Genomic DNA, 19,724 nt, shown 5'->3' on the forward strand with positions numbered 1-19,724 from the left:
AGATATAAGATCCAAGGTCAAGAATTCCATGGATACTTAACCAAGATTTTTCCTTAATGCCTAAGAGAAGCACAGTTATACTTGCTTTCAGTTTATTTCATTATAAATAGTCTTAATTAAGTTCTGTAACACAGAATTTCAGGTTCTTGACGATTGGTGTAGACCCCAAACAATTCTTTTATTGATCATCTTGGTCCCACTTACAGGCAGTCTCCTAGTCCCCTTCAGTCCAGCGTTGGAGGTGGGGGGAACTTTGGTTTAGGCACACAGCCTAGAGTGCCTGAAAGTGGTTACCAAAGCAAAACACCCTGAAAGGGTTACCTGGGAAATAGAAGGTATGGGGACAAATGCAGTCTGAGCCTCCTTGATGGCAATCATGGTCTTTAATTATTAATTAAATCACATCTTTGATTTGGAAGCAAGTTTCAGCTGGTAGGTGCTGGTTGAAGTACAGAGCTCAGAGGGAAAAAGACCTTAAACCTTAGTTCTTTGGAGATCAGCCCCTCCCCAGCATCATCAAACACCCTCTTTCCTTCCTTTGGTTCAGAGCTCTTCGAATAAGTGGCTTTATGCGTATTTGACTACTCTTTTATCCCGTTAGGTCCATTTGAGTGACAGAAAAAGACAGAGTCCTCTTCCCCGAGGTGGGGCTTGCGAAAGACTAGTCTCCATTACGTTTTTCTCTTCCTCCTCCTCCTCCTCCTTATTCTAGAACTCTGCCTCCATCAGGAGTGCAAGGGTCCTTGTAGAGAGATTCCTGGTCAAGAGGACAGGTAGAGGTACCAAACCTGGTTTTGACACTAGTTTATGCTACATGGTGCCCTTGAGCAAACCTCTACCTCTCATGTGTGAAAGGTTTGCATGTGTGTGATTCCTTGTATGTAAACCCACGTTACATGATCCCTAAGGCCCCACGACTCCAGACAGTTTATGATTTCTCTCCCACTATGGGCAGAGGTGAGTAAACCTGATGAGGATTTCAGGTCTTGGTGAGTATAACTGCACCAAAAGGAGCTGCAGTTTCCAAGGATTCCGTGATGTTTACAAAAATGCCGCTGGCCGGGGTGACGGCCTTTCTGTCCCAGTGTCTAGAAGGCTGCCTTGGTTCTGGTGAATATCCAACTATGTATTTTCAATGAAGGAAAGAAGAAAAGATGAAAGAGAGGGGGAGATGGAGAGAAGGAGGAGTGGAGTGAGGAGGAGAATCCCTTTGAGAATCCCGTGCAGTGAGGGGGCACGCAGTGAGGCACCCTGGAGCTGAGGGCTCCGGGGATCAACATGATTCTGAAGGTGATTGTCATGGATGGTGGGAGGGCACAGCTGGTGCCTAGGCTTCACTGGGTGCCCCCTGGACGTCGGCAGCCATGTTGTTGGTCTGGAGCAAGAAGGCAGTGTAGGCCATATCAGCTTCCTCCTTGGAGGACTAAGGGGGCAACAGGACAGGAGTCAGTGTTTGGGGTGTTGGTTCAGTGGGTGGGGGTCGGAGGGAGGGTAGGCACTAAATATATTGAGTACATAATCCTGGCTTAAGCAACCCCAGACTGTGTTGACCTGCTGCTCTTAATCTAGCTCCCCATGCTCACCAATGATGCATTTTGAGAAACGGAAAGTTGCAGTTTCTAAAAATATCTCCCTCTGTCTCACTACCGCCTTCCGACACATGGAGTGGAACCACCCCTGTTGCCCGGGCCTGTCCCCGGAAGCTCTGCCCACACAGTACATGGGCAAGGTGGTCTAGGCTGATATCAGCCACAGGACCACTATCTTAAAGATGGAGCTTTGCAACGACACAGGGCTGGTGGGGAAGCCCGTCTTCAGGACTAGCTTATTCCCCTAATTGTTCCAGATTCAGGGTCTCTGCTGCTTCAAGGGAGAGTAGATACGGTAGCAAGCATTTACACGCTGGGGTTAAGGAGGCACAGAGGGTGGGAGGAGGGTAATATGTGACCCAGAGTCAGAAGTCACCTCTGGTAGGATTTTAAGTCATATGGCATGTGGTTGGAGTGGGGAAGGGCTTCTAGTGACTATCAAATTGCCTGCTGCCAGCAAATGTCTTTTAGACTCAGGCAAAAGGCTGCTCCTGAGCGCAAACTCTTAAGGGAGGGTGGGTGGCCTGAAGTCCACAGGTTCCACAGCTCAGGAAGACAATTCACCTAGGCACTGGCATTTGACATTTGACCTTTCTTATTCTGTGGCTGAAGTTTCTGCGCACTTCCTTCTGAACCCCCAGTCTCCCTCCCCGCTGCATGTTCACAGCCTATAAATGGAGCTCATCTCCTGCACCTCGGCCACATTAACACCACGACCAGTAGGATACGTCTTGCTCTCAAAAAGTTGACACTATCTTCCCTATTCTGACATTACCCCCAACTCTGAGATATGACTACAGACCCTCATGCTATACTTCCTTGTCACACAAGTGGGGCCGCCATCTCCCTCCTCATTCTTACCCTTTTTGGTTTCTTGGGTTCTTCCGTCTCCATGGTATTCCCAGTGGTGGCGCTGAACTCTATGTGAAGAGCAAGGTGGGGGGATTAGCCTTCACTAGCCTCATATTCCCACCCCAGAGGCAGAGTCAGGTATAATTCTTGCTCTCCCAGGGGTTGGGCATTCCCTTGAGTGAGGGACGTACCATCTTTTCCTCCAAGAGATGTTTCCTGAGTGACTTGAGAGGCTCCCATGTTGTCATTGGCACCAAATTCCCTGGAGTTCTCGAAGTCCGACATGCTAATGTCTGTCCTGTAGCTTCTAACCGAAATCCGGTCTGTCCAGGAGAAAGAGGAGTCGGTGTAGGGACAAAGGACAAATGTGAGCAGGACATGCTGCCTCTGAGGGAGCCCCAAAGGATAGCTGGAAGGGGCAGTGTGGTAGGTTGCTCACCTCTGACTCTGACCCAGAAAAGAACGGAAATGATCAGTCTCCTTCTCCATCCCTTCTCACAGATAATCAAGACTCAACAACCCCTGACCCTTCAACGCACAGTGTCTCATTCTGTCCTCACATCAGCCCAGTGAGGTGGTTATTATTATCCCTGCCTTGAGCCCTAAGGAAACTGAGGCATGAAATGGGGACACCCAAAGTCATATAATCAGTCAGTTCTCAAACTAGGGTAGAAGTGTAGTTCTTCCTGAGCTCCTCCTCCTGCCAATCCTGCCTCTAAACTTGAACCCTGAGCCATCAGAGATGATGGTCCAGAGATAGCAACACTTTAATGTACATTTTGGGTAGGAGCTTATCTTTCCCCATCCTGCTTTCCCAGAACCCTTTCTTGGAACCTATGAAAGAGAAGGAACTGTAGCAGCCCCACCCCCCCCCCCCGCCCCACCCCACACACACGAAGGGCAGATAAAACCCCACGGAGGTCCAAAGGCTCAGGGTTGGAGATGGGGGGCAAGGGATCTCAGGCACTCACCAACATTCTTCCTGTGCCGTGCTCTGAGCACCCCCACTACCACGGCCCCCAGTGCCAGCACCAGGCCCAGGGGCACCAGGGTAGAGACAAGAACTTTGGAGCTCCTGCCTTGTCCCGCAGAGCTGGAAGAAAGACTGAGTTAGTCACTGGAAGGGAGACCTGGGGTCCCAGGATGTGCTGACAGGTTGAGTCTCACTAGTTCCTTCTTTCAGTCCCTTCTCTTGATGTGGCCCCCTAGCTCTACTCTTCTAAGGATACTTCTCAGATATGGCAAAAGCAAAGACTGGGCCTTCTCTGCATCCCAGGCCTGGGAAATTAAACTGAATGGTGGATGCCACTCCAGCCACATGAGAAGGGCAGAGGACCCTCCTGAGCACAAGCCAAGACAGTGAAGCCTTCTTCACTATTGACAGGTAGACAGGCTCTCCTCTATGGTCCCCATGGCCCAACCTGAGGTCCTTGTCCTCACCTGTCCGTGTCTGCAGATGCTCTGCTCTCACCAGCGGGGTCTCCAGTATCCTTCACTGGTCTGTCCTCCACAGAAAGCCTGGGATCCTGAATCACTTTGTTCTCAGTCTTCCTGACACTTGACTCTACTTCCTCTTCACCAGGAGCAGCCCTCACTTGGCTGACATCTTGGGACCCTAGAGAAAGACGAGTGGGACTGAATGATTGTTCTTTGTCAGTTTTCACTCCCTGGAGTTAGGGAATCCGTGGAGTGGGACTTCATTAGCAATCACAGGGTCAGGGTGAGATCTCAAGGCTGTTAGAGTGGAGTCCAGGATGACACTAGAAAGAGAGGAGTGATGGTCCTCTCTAGCTTGTCAGATGATCTCTGTCCTGTTCACACCAAACCCATGTCCATCTACAAGGATCCATGGCATAGACCCGGCTCTGTTTCAGGGCTAACCTATCATTTGAAGACGGAAGTTTTTCTCAGCTTTGAAACCCTGCCCAATGTCCAGGGACCACAAGACTGGGTGCAATAGTGCTGCTCCCTGGTGGTAGCTTGGCAATGGGTCCCTCAGTGAACCAGATCAGCTGCACCCAGACGCAGTAGGATTTCTAGCGGGACTAATCACACCCTCATTAGGAATAAAACATTTTATGTGACATTTTAAAAAGAGACTTAAGATGCAAACTTTCTAGAAGGGATTGCCTTAATTTTCTTTACCAGATCTTGTACATGAAGATATCTGGTTCTCTTTTGACAGTAGGCTTTGGCAGAGCATACTGCATGTGGTAGTGACTTTGAAATTTCTGCATATAGAACGTCTCTCCCATAGAAAGGGCTTCAAAATGGCCTGAAGGGACAACTACGGGACTTGTCTTGAAGCTGAGGTCATATGGCAAACCTATTAATATTTATTTATTTATTTTTAGTTAGTATGTTTATTTCAGATGCTCTTTTTAGAGGGTTAAATGAGACTATATAGAGGCTAAATCTCCCCCTGCCTCTAGTCTCTTATAACCAAACCTAAAGGCCACCCCTGTTGGAGAAGCCTGTAGGCAGGAGCCTTTCTCTGATGTCCCCGGTGGGGGGGGGGGGGCGGCGTAGGCCTCGCCCTCAGAGACTTACCCCTTACCCTCTCCTCGACTGCCACATAGACAGCCATGGTCTCCCCGTATCGGTGGCCTTCCTTCACCCCGCACCAGTACCAGCCTTCATCCTCCTTGGCAACTGGGTTCAGGGTCAGGGAAATTATCTGGCTCTTCTGGTCACAGTTCACGAAGGCCTGGCTGGGGCCATCATCTTGGGTGGGCAGAGTCTTGCACCCTTTGTTACTCCACTTGCACCAGTATTTCTCATAGGAGTAGTATTTGCATGGGAAGTGGCAGGGGAGCTTGAAAGTCTCTCCCACCCAAGCAGTGACATTCTGGGGTGCCTTGAGGCTCGGTTCTCCTGGAGCAGGGAGGGAGGGAGAAATAGGCACACAAGTTGGCATTGGTAATGCTGCAGGGAAGTGACTGTGGTGAGGACATTTGTCCACAGCCCGTGTCCTCTCTGGATAGCATTATAAGTAAATACATGATACTGAATACATCAAGAATGCAATCATGTACCTATGTAATGATTATTGTTGATGACCCCCATACATTAATCTAGTCTATCATAAAACACAAACTCTTGACTTCAGTTTGCTTTCCTTGTTCCTCTCTTCTCTTCTAGACTCCATACAAAGAGCTGCACTCTACTTCAGCTGATGCCATATATACTGTGAAAGAAGCCAACGTTCTTGATAATAAAAGGTTCTATGTGTGGTGGTCTGGTGAGTGTGGGGTTTTCTCAGGAAAGGGTGGTTGTTACAATTATGAAAACATGACATCTCGGCAGGGGGGCTCTCTCCCGAGGTCTGTCCCATCAGCATGAGATGAGATAGAAAGAAGAGTGGTTCCAGGTGATGTCGCTGTTGACTGGATGATCCTGGGGATGCCTCCCCTCTCTTTTGCCCCAGTTCAGCTCTTACCTTCGACAATCTTGAGCTCCACTGTGGACCTCCAGCGAGTATCGCCACTGGTCAGACACCAGTAGAAGCCAGCGTCCTCATTGGTGAGCTGGTTGAGTAGGACTGTATAGGTGCCATTGCCTGGCTCTTTGTATAGCGCGAGCCTGCCCTCATACTGTTCATTAACCAGCCCCTCACTCTCTACCAGCTGCTGGCAGCGGCCATTTGAAGTGTCTTCCCAGCGACACCAGTACTTTAGGCTATCTGTTTCCTTAGGGTTGTAGGGGCAAAGTACTGCCACGGAGCCTCCGACCACACCTTTCACCACAGAGGGACTCTGGGGCATCGTGGTCTCTGAAAGTACAGACAGAGATGGAATTTCAGAACATCAGCAACATGGTCTTGGCAGTCTCTTCCCCATGGTCTCAGCCAGAGTGGGGAGTGAGGTTTAGACTATTTACCTCACTCTCCTTAGAAAATGGGAAAGACTGTCCTAATGTCACAGAGCCTATAGCTGGAGCCATCCAACCAGACTCCAGTGATCTTCACCACTAGCCTGGGCATCTCATTTTCTTTTCCCACCTTATTCTGGGCAGAGAATAGAAGGAGTTTAAGGAGAGGCCATCAGTCCTTGAACTCCTTGGGCTTCTTACAAAATCTCTCCCTATGTAACAATTTTCAGTTTATTAGCTCATACCATAAAAATGGTCAGATGGTTTTTCTCCAAATTAAGAAAATAAATTTAGAATGGTATGATTTAAAATATAAACTATGTAGCACAAAAGGTTTAATTGGTTAGGACCCCGAGGGCCATCTCAGAAAAGGATGGTCATTCTCCAATAAGCCAAAGCTGAGGTTCAGTGGGGATGCTGAGCTATGAAGATGCTGAAGAATGTGATGAGGACTGAGCTGGGTATAAAAATGATGGGCAGAGAATGTGAGCCCCTTAAGGAAAGGTCACAAGAGCAGGGACACTGAACTGCAAGTACTGGTTTGCTGTTTCTCATGAGGGTAACTTTATACAGGATGCTCCCAGGTGAAAGGGAGCAGGGATTTAATTATTTCACCACCCTCCTGGATTGCCAAAGTACAGCTGAGTAGGCCAGATGGTGCAGAATAAAAAATAACCCTATGAGCTGTTGAGGAGGAAATTTAGAGGCTGGGGCATTGCCTTCCTGGGAGAGCTCTGAGACCAAGAGAAGCCAAACTTTCTCCCATTTGAGTGTGAAGGATGAGGTGCCATTCTGCTCAAAAGACAAAGAGAAGGGACAGGTGGCCCCTGCAAGCCCAGGGTTCCATGCTAAGTCCTTATTGTGGCTCTCGGAGACCCAAATGATCTACAGGTTTTGCCTCAGTCAAGGGCTTCACTCTCCTTTCTGTTAATCAGGGACAGCCATTGAAAGGCCTTTAATAACCTAATTAGTCATTACACAAGTAATAGGTAGTAGGTAACACAAGGCAGAGGCCGTGTTTTCTAGCTCTCCTGTCCAGCTGTCCATGGGGACATGCAGTTCAGAGTTTGTCAGGGCGCAGACATCATCAACTGACTAATCGATACTGGATAGACTCATAGGGTGGGAGCCAGGTGCCCTCCTGCTGGGATGACTCTTCCCCTCCCAGTCTCAGGTCTCACCTTCATTGACAAAGAGTTGCCATATCTGAGTGGGTGAGCCTTCATGAGGTTGGCCATCAGAGTGGGCTCCACACAGGTAGTACCCTGCATCCTCTTTCCTCAGGCCGGTGATATGCACACTGAAGAAGCCTTGGTCCCTGGGAGTGAGCAGGATCCTGCCCTCAAAATCCTTAGACTTCTTCCCCAGGGTGTTGATGACCACGTCGCAGTCTTCCCCATTGCTCATTCGGCACAGAAATTTGGACACATCTGCCACCTCAGAGCCCAGGGCACAGTCAAAGGTCACTGAGCCCCTCAGGTCTCCATAAAGCAGTTCAGGCTCAGGCTTCAGCACTTGGAGGTCAACATTGTGTTTATCATTACTGGAATCATCCCCAGCCTGGCAGACGTATATCCCAGCATCGCTGAGCCGGATTCGTTTGATAATGAAACTGAACGTTACTTGACTGGTACCATCAATATCGATGCCTGCTCTGTTGCTATAGTTGGGGTTCACATACCCATTGGAGTCAATGACTAGGACACAGAGCTGGCCTGTCTTCTTGCACACAGACTTCTTTTTCTCAGAATTTTCGGACTTGAAAGGGCAGTTAATGGTCACTGTTCTGCCCAAGTCAGCTATGTAGACTTCAGTGTCATCTCCGACTCCAGGACCTGCAATACAACAGACAGGTGGCAATTTGTGATTTCACTCTCTTGAAACATAGGGCCGGTCAGCATTCCCAGTGAGGGCCTAGGTGTGCCTCTCACCTTCAGAGCTCTCCTCCCCGGAGGGACACTGTCAGAATATGTCTTCCAAGACTGAGCCTCATTGCTGTCTCCTCTGGGAAGCCTTCCCTAAAACTGACACTACTCTCTTCCTCCTTTGTGCTCTCTTGACATTTATAGCTGTATCTCTTTTACATCTGATCTTGCATATAGTTAATTATGTTCCCCACAGCGTGGAAGTCCCTTGAGAGCAAAGACATCCCTTACACACGTTTGACTCCCCTGCAGTGCCTAGCACAATGCCTATACATAGGTGCCAAAATTAACGTGTGCTGAAATAAACAGAATGAATATAAGTAGAGGGTGATGGATTTCAGTGTGTTGTGATAGAAGTTTCTAAAATTTATAACAGTCCAAACATGGAATGGGCTGCTTTGTAAAGGAATGAATTTTTGCCATTTGAAATGTATACTCATGGTCTCCAGTGTTCTGGACATCCTGTATAGAGTCAACTCCAAGCTCTCCTCAGCTCTTAAAATTCTCCCATTTTATGACTCTACATGACCACTTGAATGAACTCTTCATTTAGTCCACAGATAATAATAGGCACATCCCAAAGGAGCAAAACATATCTTTGAGAACCCCTCCAGTTTTCCTCCCTTAAGACCTCTTTCTCTCTTAATTTATTCTTGATTATCTAATACGCCTTGATCATTGAACGTGGCCAGAAAGATCTTTCTTATTTTTCTCTTTTCTCAGTTAGAACAGGCTTGGTCAGTGGCCCACTCCTTCAGAGCCCTGGTCTCTGGGCAAGAACTGATCATTTAATTTATGCTGAGGGTGTTGATGGACTAATGGATCCCAGGTAAGAAATGCATTTTGAAAGAAGCCTTCTGGTGTCGTAAGGTCTTGATCTGAAGGGTGCAACAATGGCAGGAATTTAAGAATCTCTACAAATCTCTCCCTGCCTTTTCTGTCTCCCTCAGTTCAAAACCCCTTTGCTCCACCTGCCACAAACCCGGTGACAGATCTCTTCCTCCTGATGGTCTTCTAAGCTATAGTCTTAGTAAAGCCCTAAAATATGATAGGCCTTGAAGACCTAAAAAGTCCCCCCACCACCCCCAAGTAGGTCCTATAGGTCTCATTTCCATGTTCTATTATGTAAAGTCCTTGCCTCTGGAAGGAGGACACACAGCCTTCCCATCCCAGGCCAGACGCGCTTCCCTCTGAGGAAATTCTTCCTGAAGCCCTCCAGTTGCTCCCGACATGAGCCCCTCTCACTTTCCCAAAGGAGCCCAAGGAGCCTAGATTCTTACCCTGGCCAACCTCCAGGCTCACATCAAAGTTGAGGCCTCGGCTACTAATGCCCAGACCACACTTGTAGCGTCCAGAGTCATTCCGGGTGAGATGGCCAATGTTGACCACAAATGTGCTGTTCTCGGGGAAGTTGGTGAGCTTGGCTCTGCCCTCGTAATCCTTGGAGATGTAGCCCTCCGAAGAGATGAGGGTTGTGCAGCGGCCCTTGGCTCCCTGCCGGCACCAGTACTTCCGGGTATGCCGATTGACAGAGGTGGCCGGATAGTAGCATGTGATGGATGCTGAGCCACCTTCCACACTGCTCACCTCCTGGGGACCAAATATGGGACTCTTCATAAAGACCACTGTGGGGAGAGAAGACACAGGTTTTCTGAGGCCCGAGGAGGTAAAGCCTGCTGAAAGGATCCTGACGGCTCACCCCGAGGAGATGAAATTTTCCTCCTTTCACATGTACTTTCGGCGGGTTATTTGCTATGTACTACAGCAGATAATTGTTGTGATTGGGTAAAAAGATGGATTAATCAGTATTAAATTCTAACTGTAACTCATTAAAAGTAATCACTGTAAGGACAATGGAACGGCAAACTTATTTAATGATAGCCTTTCTCATAAAAAAGCCACTTTGTAGGATGCTATGCCATTGCCTTTATTATCTATTATTTTCTTATATTTCTAAAAACACTTGGCAGATCCTTTGTTTTTTCCCCAGCAAAGATACTGACAGCCAAGAAGGATAAGTCATTTCCCCCAAACCCCATAACAACTCTTAGAGATGCCTGGTTTAAGGTCAAGATCTTTTTTTTTCCCCCTCCTGGTGAAGACCTTTCACCAGACTTCCTGGCCTTGAAGCGAGGAACTGCCATTCCTGTCCTTGTCCACCCCCAACACTTGGTCATCCATCTGTGTTCAGACATGACCTTTCTGTGTCATCTGTGAGACTTCCTCCTCGAGGGAGTGCAAATTTTGAGAGTGGCATCCCTGCGGATAGAGTTGATTTTAGTGCTCCCAGGGAAATGGATCCTGGAGGGGTGGGCTGGGGCCTGACAGACGCACCTGGGAAAACCGCCAGCAGGCAGGTGAGGAAGAGGAGCTTCATCGTTGGTGGCTCTCACGGGGCTGTGCCACCCAGGCCAACTTCTTTCGTGGGAAGCTGAAAGACAATAGCACAAAATATGAAGCTCTTGCGTCTTCCAAGACTAAGTTGGCCTTAAAGTTCCTGTAACACCTGTTTGGTTTTGTAGCTCCAGTAACTGACATAAATTCTGTTGAAGGAATGAACGGCTCCGCCTTCCCCATTACGGCTCAAAGTCCCATTATCCCCCAGTACTTTTTGTTCCTTAATAGTCGTGTGTAGATTTTTGTCTTCTCAACTATGCTGCCTGCTCCTTGGGGATGGGGACACAGGTGCCATTGTTTCTATATCCCCGTCTGGGAGGCATGGTTCTGGGCAAGATCCATTAGGTCTCAGGAACAACTTGCTGGATGATTGGTTACTACTGAGTGGCCCCATCTCTCTGTTTCAGCTGCGCTCCCTACATCCCTGGAATCTTTTATGGTGTGTTCATATATGTAAACTGAGACCCATAAAGGAGGCCTGGTAAGGATTAAAGTTGTAAATGTAACAATGGTGGTGTCTTACCATGATCTCTTTCCAGGCACTGTGTTAAATAATGTATGTGTATTATCTCATTTAAACTTAATATCTCCCATTTGCAAATGACATATCAGACAAAGGGCTAGTATCCAAAATCTATAAAGAGCTCACCAAACTCCACACCCGAAAAACAAGTAACCCAGTGAAGAAATGGGCAGAAAACATGAATAGACACTTCTCTAAAGAAGACATCCGGATGGCCAACAGGCACATGAAAAGATGCTCAACATCGCTCCTTATCAGGGAAATACAAATCAAAACCACACTCAGATATCACCTCACGCCAGTCAGAGTGGCCAAAATGAACAAATCAGGAGACTATAGATGCTGGAGAGGATGTGGAGAAACGGGAACCCTCTTGCACTGTTGGTGGGAATGCAAATTGGTGCAGCCACTCTGGAAAACAGTGTGGAGGTTCCTCAGAAAATTAAAAATAGACCTAGCCTATGACCCAGCAATAGCACTGCTAGGAATTTACCCAAGGGATACAGGAGTACTGATGCATAGGGGCACTTGTACCCCAATGTTTATAGCAGCAGTCTCAACAATAGCCAAATGATGGAAAGAGCCTAAATGTCCATCAACTGATGAATGGATAAAGAAATTGTGGTTTATATACACAATGAGGTACTACATGGCAATGAGAAAGAATGAAATATGGCCCTTTGTAGCAACATGGATGGAACTGGAGAGTGTGATGCTAAGTGAAATAAGCCATACAGAGAAAGACAGATACCATATGTTTTCACTCTTATGTGGATCCTGAGAAACTTAACAGAAACCCATGGGGGAGGGGAAGGAAAAAAAAAAAAGAGGTTAGAGTGGGAGAGAGCCAAAGCATAAGAGACTCTTAAAAACTGAGAACAAACTGAGGGTTGATGGGGGGTGGGAGGGAGGGGAGAGTGGGTGATGGGTATAGAGGAGGGCACCTTTTAGGATGAGCACTGGGTGTTGTATGGAAACCAATTTGACAATAAATTTCATATATTGAAAAAACAAAAACAAAAAATAAAATAAAATAAAATAAAATGTTATCTTGTATCAACAACAACAACAAAAAAGAAATGTTAAGTGGTAGAAGAAAATCATAGAATTTGACTTCACAACACCGAAGTCTGCCACATCCTCCAAACACAGATAAAATTGTTTATTTAGAAACACTTAGTATATCTCTAAAAGTTTCCTGAAGTTTGTGAAAATATGCTGAGCTGCTCTTAAAAAAATTAAAGAATGAAAATAAGCAATAAATAAATAAATAAATAAAAATAAACTTAATATCTCCCTCTGAAATGGATGTCCTTCTCCACATTTTACACAGGAAGAAATGAAAGCTGCAATTTAAGTGCTTTCCCTAAGGAGTTAAGTGTGAGGGTGGGCAGGGTGAGGGGTGGGGAATGGGCAAGATCTGAACGCAACCTCATCAGACTCCAAAGTCAAAGCCCTTCACTTTTCCCAATGTGCCGCGTTGCGCCTCAACACGGCAGCAGGCTTATCCTCGTGCTCATTCCTGTTACTTGTAGAGCCCCCATTGTTTATCAAAGCATTGTCATTTATCTTTTTACTGGGGCTTTATAACTTCCCTTTAACTAAAACAGAATGGATATAATTACAACCATTTTATGGATAAGAGAATCAAGATCTTGAGATGCTGAGTGATAGGCCCAAGATTTCCCAGGGACTTGGCTTCTGTTATCCTACCTTGTGGCTTCCGTTATCCTGCCTTGTGGTTCAGGACAGATGAAGCTGGAGAATCCAAGATAAGGCCACTTGGAGGGTTCAGTGCATGCAAACCTTGCCACATCTGTGGATGTAGCCCTGGGTTGGGGCAGGGAGTGTGGTTTGAGGGTCCCAAGGTTCAGTCTTAGGACCCAAACTGAGGCCCAGAGGAGGAAAGAGGTGGACAGAGGAGTCCCACTTTCCCAAGGATTTCAACAGGTTTAACCTTTGGAGTGGTTTGACAATGAGAGCATTAAGGGGGAAAACCATGTCAACAAGCACAGGGCAATAATGAGCACCCATAAAGATAAGGAAGCTCTAAGCAGTTAGGAGCCCAGGGAGTGATCTCTCAGGCTCCCCTTGCCACCTTCACCCTTGTTCCGGCTCCCCGAGACTCCCTTCACTAGCCTGAGCCAAAGGCAATAGAGTTGTTTATCTTGGTTATTTCTTTTCCGTGGGGGAATTTCCCAGCCAGGAACCTTTTTATTTCCTTGTGGAGACAAAGGTATTCTGTTTCTCCAGTTCTTTGGAAGAGTAAGGAGAGTGGGTTAGGGAAGGAGGGGACAGACAAGGGTGTCAGGTGACAGCTTGAGGTTCTCTTGATTCCAGTTAATTGCCCCAGACCTTCCACACCAGGCCAATGGTTAATTTCTGGGATAGGTCCTTAGCCAAATGCTCAGGAGATGCTGACTGGGGGAACCCGGAGTGGACACTACAGGTCACCATGAGAGAGACTCCCAGGCGGCACCAGGTGGCAGAAGGCTGGGAAGTCTGTCTCCTCTGGAAGGCTTGGGATGCGCTGGCTGCAGAGTCCCAGGGAAATTACCACCTGCCATTTGCACCGGCTTTGGGTGCACTGACAAAATGCCACATGCTTTAAGAGCCTAAGCCAGCAGTATTTTCCTTGGTTCTGGTTCCTCTTCTCATCTCTAGATAAGCAATCTCCCTAATATGTCTGTGAGACAGGAAGGGGTCTTCGCATGGGCTGAGTTGAGGGGTGCAGTTTCTCCTCTGGATTGATCAAAGCGATTTGCTCTGGGTCACAGAGAGGTAGAGGCCAGGTTTTCCCAAGTGGGGGTCCCCACTTCTGCTCCAGGCTTCCTCTCATTTGTCACCTGCTTGGATGGCTGCGAATGGCCTCCCGGAGAGAGGATATGCAAGTGGACTCTTTACGCTTTGCACAGCCTCGGGCCAGGGATGAGAGCATCGGGCATGCACAGCTAGCTGGAAGGGCAAACCTGGCCGAGAGTAACCTTGGTGAGGAACACACAGTTTGGCTGCAGGGTAGATCATGGGCGTGCAAGGGCACCCCCACTCGGAGAAGCAGGAAATCGTCTTTGTCCAAAACTAAACTCGAAGCACGCTTTCTCTGCTAGAAGCTGAGAGGGTCCTGGGCTTTGAGAATCATTAGAGATCCCTTCCTCTCAAAACCAGACATTCCCCCCAAAGCGCATCAGGTCTCAGGGATGCCCCAGTCATGGTGGTTGGAGTTGGTTTAAAGCAGTTGCAGAAGGAAAGAGCATAATATTTATTGGCCACCTACCATGCACCAGATGCTTTGCTAACTGCTTTTCTTATATGACTTCATCATCACAGCATCTCAAGAGGTAGATCATCGTGTCGTAAATGGGAGATCTAAAGGTTAGAGAGATGCTTGGCCCCAAGACCCACAGCAGAATTGGATCACTACCCTATTATCACTCCTTGGATGAACAGAGGGACCCGTCCTTTGGGGATCTACATAGGCTGGGATATCACAATGAAGGCATTTTTTCTCACCCTTAAAGATGAGAAAACCACTTAAAGAGGAGTGGTTTTGTTTGGTTTTACTAGCTAGGCTAGGATATTCTAAATCATTCTCATGTTACCCAGTTACTACCTCTGACATATTTATAACATGCCCACACAGTTGTGGATTGGGGCAGGATTTTCAGCTGGGCCAGAGAACAGAGTTTGTCTCCTTATGAAATTACTCTAGCTGGCTCCCCTTCGGTTAGAGTGGCTGAACTTCAGCTCTACTGGCTTGGAGTCCAAACCTTTGCCCATCGAATTCATAGTTTCCTTTTTTATTCAGAGGGAGACGGATCTCCCAGACCGGGTCCTAGCGTGGCTGCTGGTGAACCACATGCTTCAGTCACTCTGAGCTCTTCATCTGTTGAGTACATAACAGCCCCCGGGGCTTCAGAGATGACAGACAGCACGCACTACGGGGACATAAAACCAAGCTGGCAGGTTCTGACAACTTCCCATGAGTGTGATCTCGGAGAAGCAAGAAGCTTGGAGCTCAGAGAAGTGGTAGACCAGCTGGCCTGGCTGGGGATGAGGCTTTCCTTGGCCTGGACTGAGTGGCCCCTTCCCCTGCCTCCAGGAGAGGCACTGCCTGAGTCCATTCGGGACCACCCCTTTAATCTCCCTTGAGTGGTGGAGCCAAGCACATACTAGAGTGATCCCGGAAACCGCGTTATCACTGAGGGAGGGAGAGCGGTCTGTGTGCTTTGGAAGGGCCTCAGATTTGAAATGACAAGTGGGAGTTTATGAGAGTTTATGTCGTTTATGTAAGCCCCGGACTGTGGAACAGTCTCCAAGCAAAAGAAACGTTCAGGGAAGCAATAAGAATTCCCTTCTTGCCCATTAGAGGGCAAGAAGGTGGGGAGAGGACAGGCAAGGGAATCAAAGAATGTACGAGCTGGAAAGATCCAGGACTTTCTATTCCCATCCCTGTGGTTAAAGCAAAATTTAAGCGGAAATGAAACATTTGAATTACCAGCTCCGTGAAGCTCTGGGAATAAGCCTCATGGATTTCCAGATGCCCTTTTTGCAAAAACTTAGAACCCTATTACTGATTCCATCCCATTCTGCCTTGATGCATAGATGCTTATCTCACAGGCTTTCTCAGATAGCTAGCTCTGCAAGGCAGAGGCCAGCTGAGATCGGCCTCCCCCACACAGAGGGGCTTGCATCGCAGCGTCTGGCAAGACCTGGCTGCTCAGCAAAGCCCGATGGGATCGGAAATGGTTACATCCCCATCCCCTGTGTGGGAAGGGCAGAGTCAGGGTTGGTTTCTTTCACTTTGCCAAATGCCTTCTTGGTTCTGGGCTCGCCAGGGACAGTTGCATGAAAAGGGGCCTGGAGGATGGAAGAGAACCCAGAGGTCCTGAGTCCTGCTCTGTCACAGGCTACCAGAAGAGCTCTGCCACTTGGGCAAAATATGCCGGCTCAACTCCTTCATCTGTCAAATGAACATCACCGTCCCTCAACTCTTCTAGAGACAAAGGCTTCTGTGGGGTGGAGGGCGATGGAGGGGATAACGGGACAGGCATACAGAAGTGCTTTCTGTAGTACAAAGCGCCCTTCAACTGTAGGAGGCAATAGTCAGTTTAAGGATAAGAGTGCGGGTCTGCGCACCTGACTTTAATGGTTGCCGGGCGCTTGGAGAGCAGCACAGATCATGGGCTCTGCAGCTTGGTTATCAGCTCTCGCACTCGGGGTCTGTGTGGTCTGGGGGTAGGGGATTTAAACTCTTTGAGCCTCAAGTCCTCATTTGTAAACTGGAGACAATTGTACCTAGTATAGAGAATCGCTATAAGGACTAAAGGCCACAACACAGATATGTAAAGTCCTTAGTATGGTGTCGGGCTCAAAATATGTTAATTCCTTTCCCAACTCCTCTCTAAAATCAAAACAGTCCGTGTGCCCGGATGACTCAGTCAGTTCAGTGTCCGACTCTTGCTTTCGGGGAGGTCACTATCCCAGGGTCATGGGATCAAACTCGGGCACCACACTCAGTGTGGAGCTTGCTTAAGATTCTCTCTCCTTCCCTCTCTCTGTCTCTCTCTCTCTCTCTCTCTCCCTCTCCCATCCCCACCACCGCTGTCACGTGTGCTCTCTCTCTTTCCCTCTCTAAAAGAAAAAAAGTAATAAAAATAAAATGAGCACATTTTAATAAAATGAGTCTTCTCTTTTTCACGTCCTAGAGTGACAGGGGAATAGAAGCCTCTTCACTGGGCAACCTTTGAAGACCGGGGGGTGAGCTACCCAGATTGGACCAGCATGGCCTGACGGAAGAGAGTAGGTTAGAAGCAGGTGATGTAATTAGAGCTAGCACGTATAGAGTTATTCTCCAGCGTTTTACATGTGTTAACCTCACTTAACGTTTTGCAGCCACCCTAGGGAGGGAGAATAAAACAGGCAAACCCATTTCACATATGAGACAATCGAGGCACAGAGAAGTATGAGATTTGCCCAGGGTTACAAAGTTGGTAAGCAACCGCCACGGGATTCAAATTCAGGTTCTCTGGACCAAAAGTATAAGCTCTAAGTCACTACGCTGCACCAGGAGGGTCTTGACATTGAGGGGAGCAGTCAGGAGAGGAGGGAGCAGGAAATCCACTCGTAAAGAAGTTAGTCCAGTTCTCTCCTCTCCACTTGTCACGGGAAAGATAGTTCCTGGGAAGAGACACTTGAACCCAGAGGTGGGTGCCAACAGAGAAATTTCTTCCTGAAAAAGAATACTAGCTGCTATTTATTTAGCATCTACCATGTGTAAGTCATGTTATGTTTGTTTCCGATAACCAGACACATTGCCCCCAATTTTTTTTCTAGGTGACTTTGGAATCCCAACCCCAACCAACCCAGAGAGAGGGCAAGACATATGTGAAGAGGGTCTCTGCTGAGCGCCTGCATGCATAATATTACTCTCTTGGGTCTTTTGTTTTCTAGGTGATGGCAAAATGTCCCCATGATCATGTTACAATGACTGTACCAAAATGTTATCATTCACACTCGCTGGGTGATTTTACACCACTCACATTAACTCGGGGAGTCTTCGTTTCCTCGACTATAAAGGGGATTGTGATCCCTACGTGGCCCGACCACCTGGATTTGTCTCAGGAGGGGACGAGAGGAAGCTGCGAAAGCCCGTGGAAAGTGGATTTGCTACGTGCCAGCCGCTATCTTCGCGCTGTCAATAAAATAAAGCCACCGAGGTCTAGAGGCGCTAAGAGAGAGGCAATGATTACAGAGCTAGTGGCTCCCCTGACTCCTGGTTCATTGCTCTCTCTGCTACATCTCCACATCCAAGGCCAAGGAGAAGGACGGATGGATGAAGGGTTCCGGAGCTGGCTCCGGTGGGCAGATCGCTGCCTTCTACCCTAACCCATGAATGGGCACATCCCCTCTTCAGAGGTGGAAGAAGCTAGAAGTCCCCCAGTGAAGAGGCAGAGGGATGGCGGAGGCTCTGGTGCAAAACAGCACCGGCAGCTCAGGCGGCCCCAGTCCTGGGGGCAGTTACATAAGCGGAGCTGGGGGTGCTGGGAAGGGAGCTCGCACAGTGCAGCAGCTTGCGCACGACGGTTCCGTGGCCGGCTGGGGAGCCGTCAGGATGGACAGCGGGAGAGCACGGGGGGGGGCGGGGGGTGCTCCTGGCTGCAGGGCCAGCAAGACCATCAAGACGCAGAATGCCGTCTGTGCCTGGAAGGGGGCTCTGCCCACCTTGCCCACTTACCCCGAGGGGACCTCATATGCCCCACCATGGCGAGGGCAAGGTGATAGGCTGGCACACATCATGCCTCCGTGTGGCAGGAATCACCTGGAACAAAGCTAGGTTGAACCCGGAAAGGGTCCCCGAGCCTCTCCTAAAAAGGAGCTGCGTGTACCCTCCCCAGGGAGCTGGATGTGGAAAGCTCCGGGCCTAGAGGAGTACCCGCTCTGTGCCGGGCACTCTGCATGCGGTCTCTTACCCAGGAGCGCCTGGCGCTTGGTTAAGTCCCTGAGTAACGGAGCTAAACTGAAAATCACCAGGCTCTGGTTATTTTTGCTCTGGAGGTTACAAAGCAACTTCACACGTATTTTCTCGTTTGCACCTCACACACCCGAGGGATAGGGATTATTTGTATCCCCACTTAACAGATTTAGGAACCTCGGCGCAGAGAGCAATCACGTGACTTGCCCAAGGTCACACACTACATGTGTTAGACTGTGGAGGAGTTGGTAGGGAGTTCTGGAGGCACGCTTTAGAGCAAAACTACATATGCTGACCACAGACATTCCTTCTGCCCACCTGCTGCCGTTTCACAGACATGGCGGGGGGGGGGGGGTTCCCCACACACGTGCGTCCTCGCTCATCTCTGGGGGCCGCGCACCTCTGCTCCCCGGCCACGTGCTCAGCCGCGCAGGCTGCGCCCCGTGTCCCCCTCACCGCACTCTCTGTGGGCTGGCCGTTGTGAATGTAGAGGGTTTTCTGAGCCGCCGTCCCAGTCCCTTCCCAGAGGGCATCGTGCTGCAGATCCCAGAACAGGCACACTTACTTTAAGCCACTGTCTTCTCTCCCGGCAACTCAGTTTCAGGGGCACAGCCTGCTGGCCAGTCCACAACCTGGGGCTCTCCAGAAGTTGCCAGCAGGACACTGGATGCGGCTGCCAAAACCGAAACTGTGTGCAGTGCTTGACCCACACCTGGGCTCTTAAAGGGACACTCTCCCATAGGCATGGCGGCCGGCCAGGGGCACGTGACTCTCAATGATCCCTTGCTCTCCTTTCCTTTTGGCTTTTCTCACTGGTTCCACTTGCTTCCCCTTGACCTTGGGGAGACTGTTAGCAGGGAACCCTCCATTATTGCAGCTGCAGGATGCGAGACAGAGTATCAGGCATGAAGAGCCTATTCTGCGTTTTTCTAGCTGCAAGATCCTAGGCGAGGCCCCTTCATGTTTCTTCCCATCTCAAAACTAGGGATAGTAATCCCAAACCTGCAGGTTGAGGGTATAACCAGATACCCCCGGTCCAGGTGTGGAATGAAGTTGAAGTGCATTTGATGGGGCACAAGTGGCAGGGACGGCTCTCA

General features: G+C 48.8%; 1 protein-coding gene across 1 annotated transcript; it reads right to left on the bottom strand.

Annotated features, from left to right (window-relative positions):
* Window positions 1–368: 368 nt before the first annotated feature.
* PIGR (polymeric immunoglobulin receptor) lies at window positions 369–19,337 on the bottom strand. Its single transcript, XM_045456694.1, has 11 exons — window positions 19,193–19,337; window positions 10,571–10,667; window positions 9,517–9,861; window positions 7,493–8,146; window positions 5,881–6,213; window positions 4,992–5,315; window positions 3,882–4,056; window positions 3,413–3,534; window positions 2,633–2,764; window positions 2,451–2,509; window positions 369–1,423 (listed from the first exon to the last, which is right to left on the bottom strand). The coding sequence occupies exons 2-11, from the start codon at window positions 10,611–10,613 to the stop codon at window positions 1,328–1,330; spliced, it is 2,283 nt and encodes a 760-aa protein (XP_045312650.1). The 5' UTR covers window positions 10,614–10,667; window positions 19,193–19,337; the 3' UTR covers window positions 369–1,327.
* Window positions 19,338–19,724: the final 387 nt, after the last annotated feature.

This window comes from Leopardus geoffroyi, chromosome C3 (assembly GCF_018350155.1).
Source record: "Leopardus geoffroyi isolate Oge1 chromosome C3, O.geoffroyi_Oge1_pat1.0, whole genome shotgun sequence".
NCBI classification, from domain to species: domain Eukaryota; kingdom Metazoa; phylum Chordata; class Mammalia; order Carnivora; family Felidae; genus Leopardus; species Leopardus geoffroyi.

Coding starts and splice junctions, on each gene's coding strand:
- PIGR (XM_045456694.1), bottom strand. CDS start 10,613: ATGAAGCTCCTCTTCCTCACCTGCCTGCTGGCGGTTTTCCCAG. Junction 4,057..4,991: donor AGTCGAGGAGAGGGTAAGGG/GTAAGTCTCTGA, acceptor GTCTTTCTCTAG/GGTCCCAAGATGTCAGCCAA. Junction 3,535..3,881: donor GCATCTGCAGACACGGACAG/GTGAGGACAAGG, acceptor TCTTTCTTCCAG/CTCTGCGGGACAAGGCAGGA.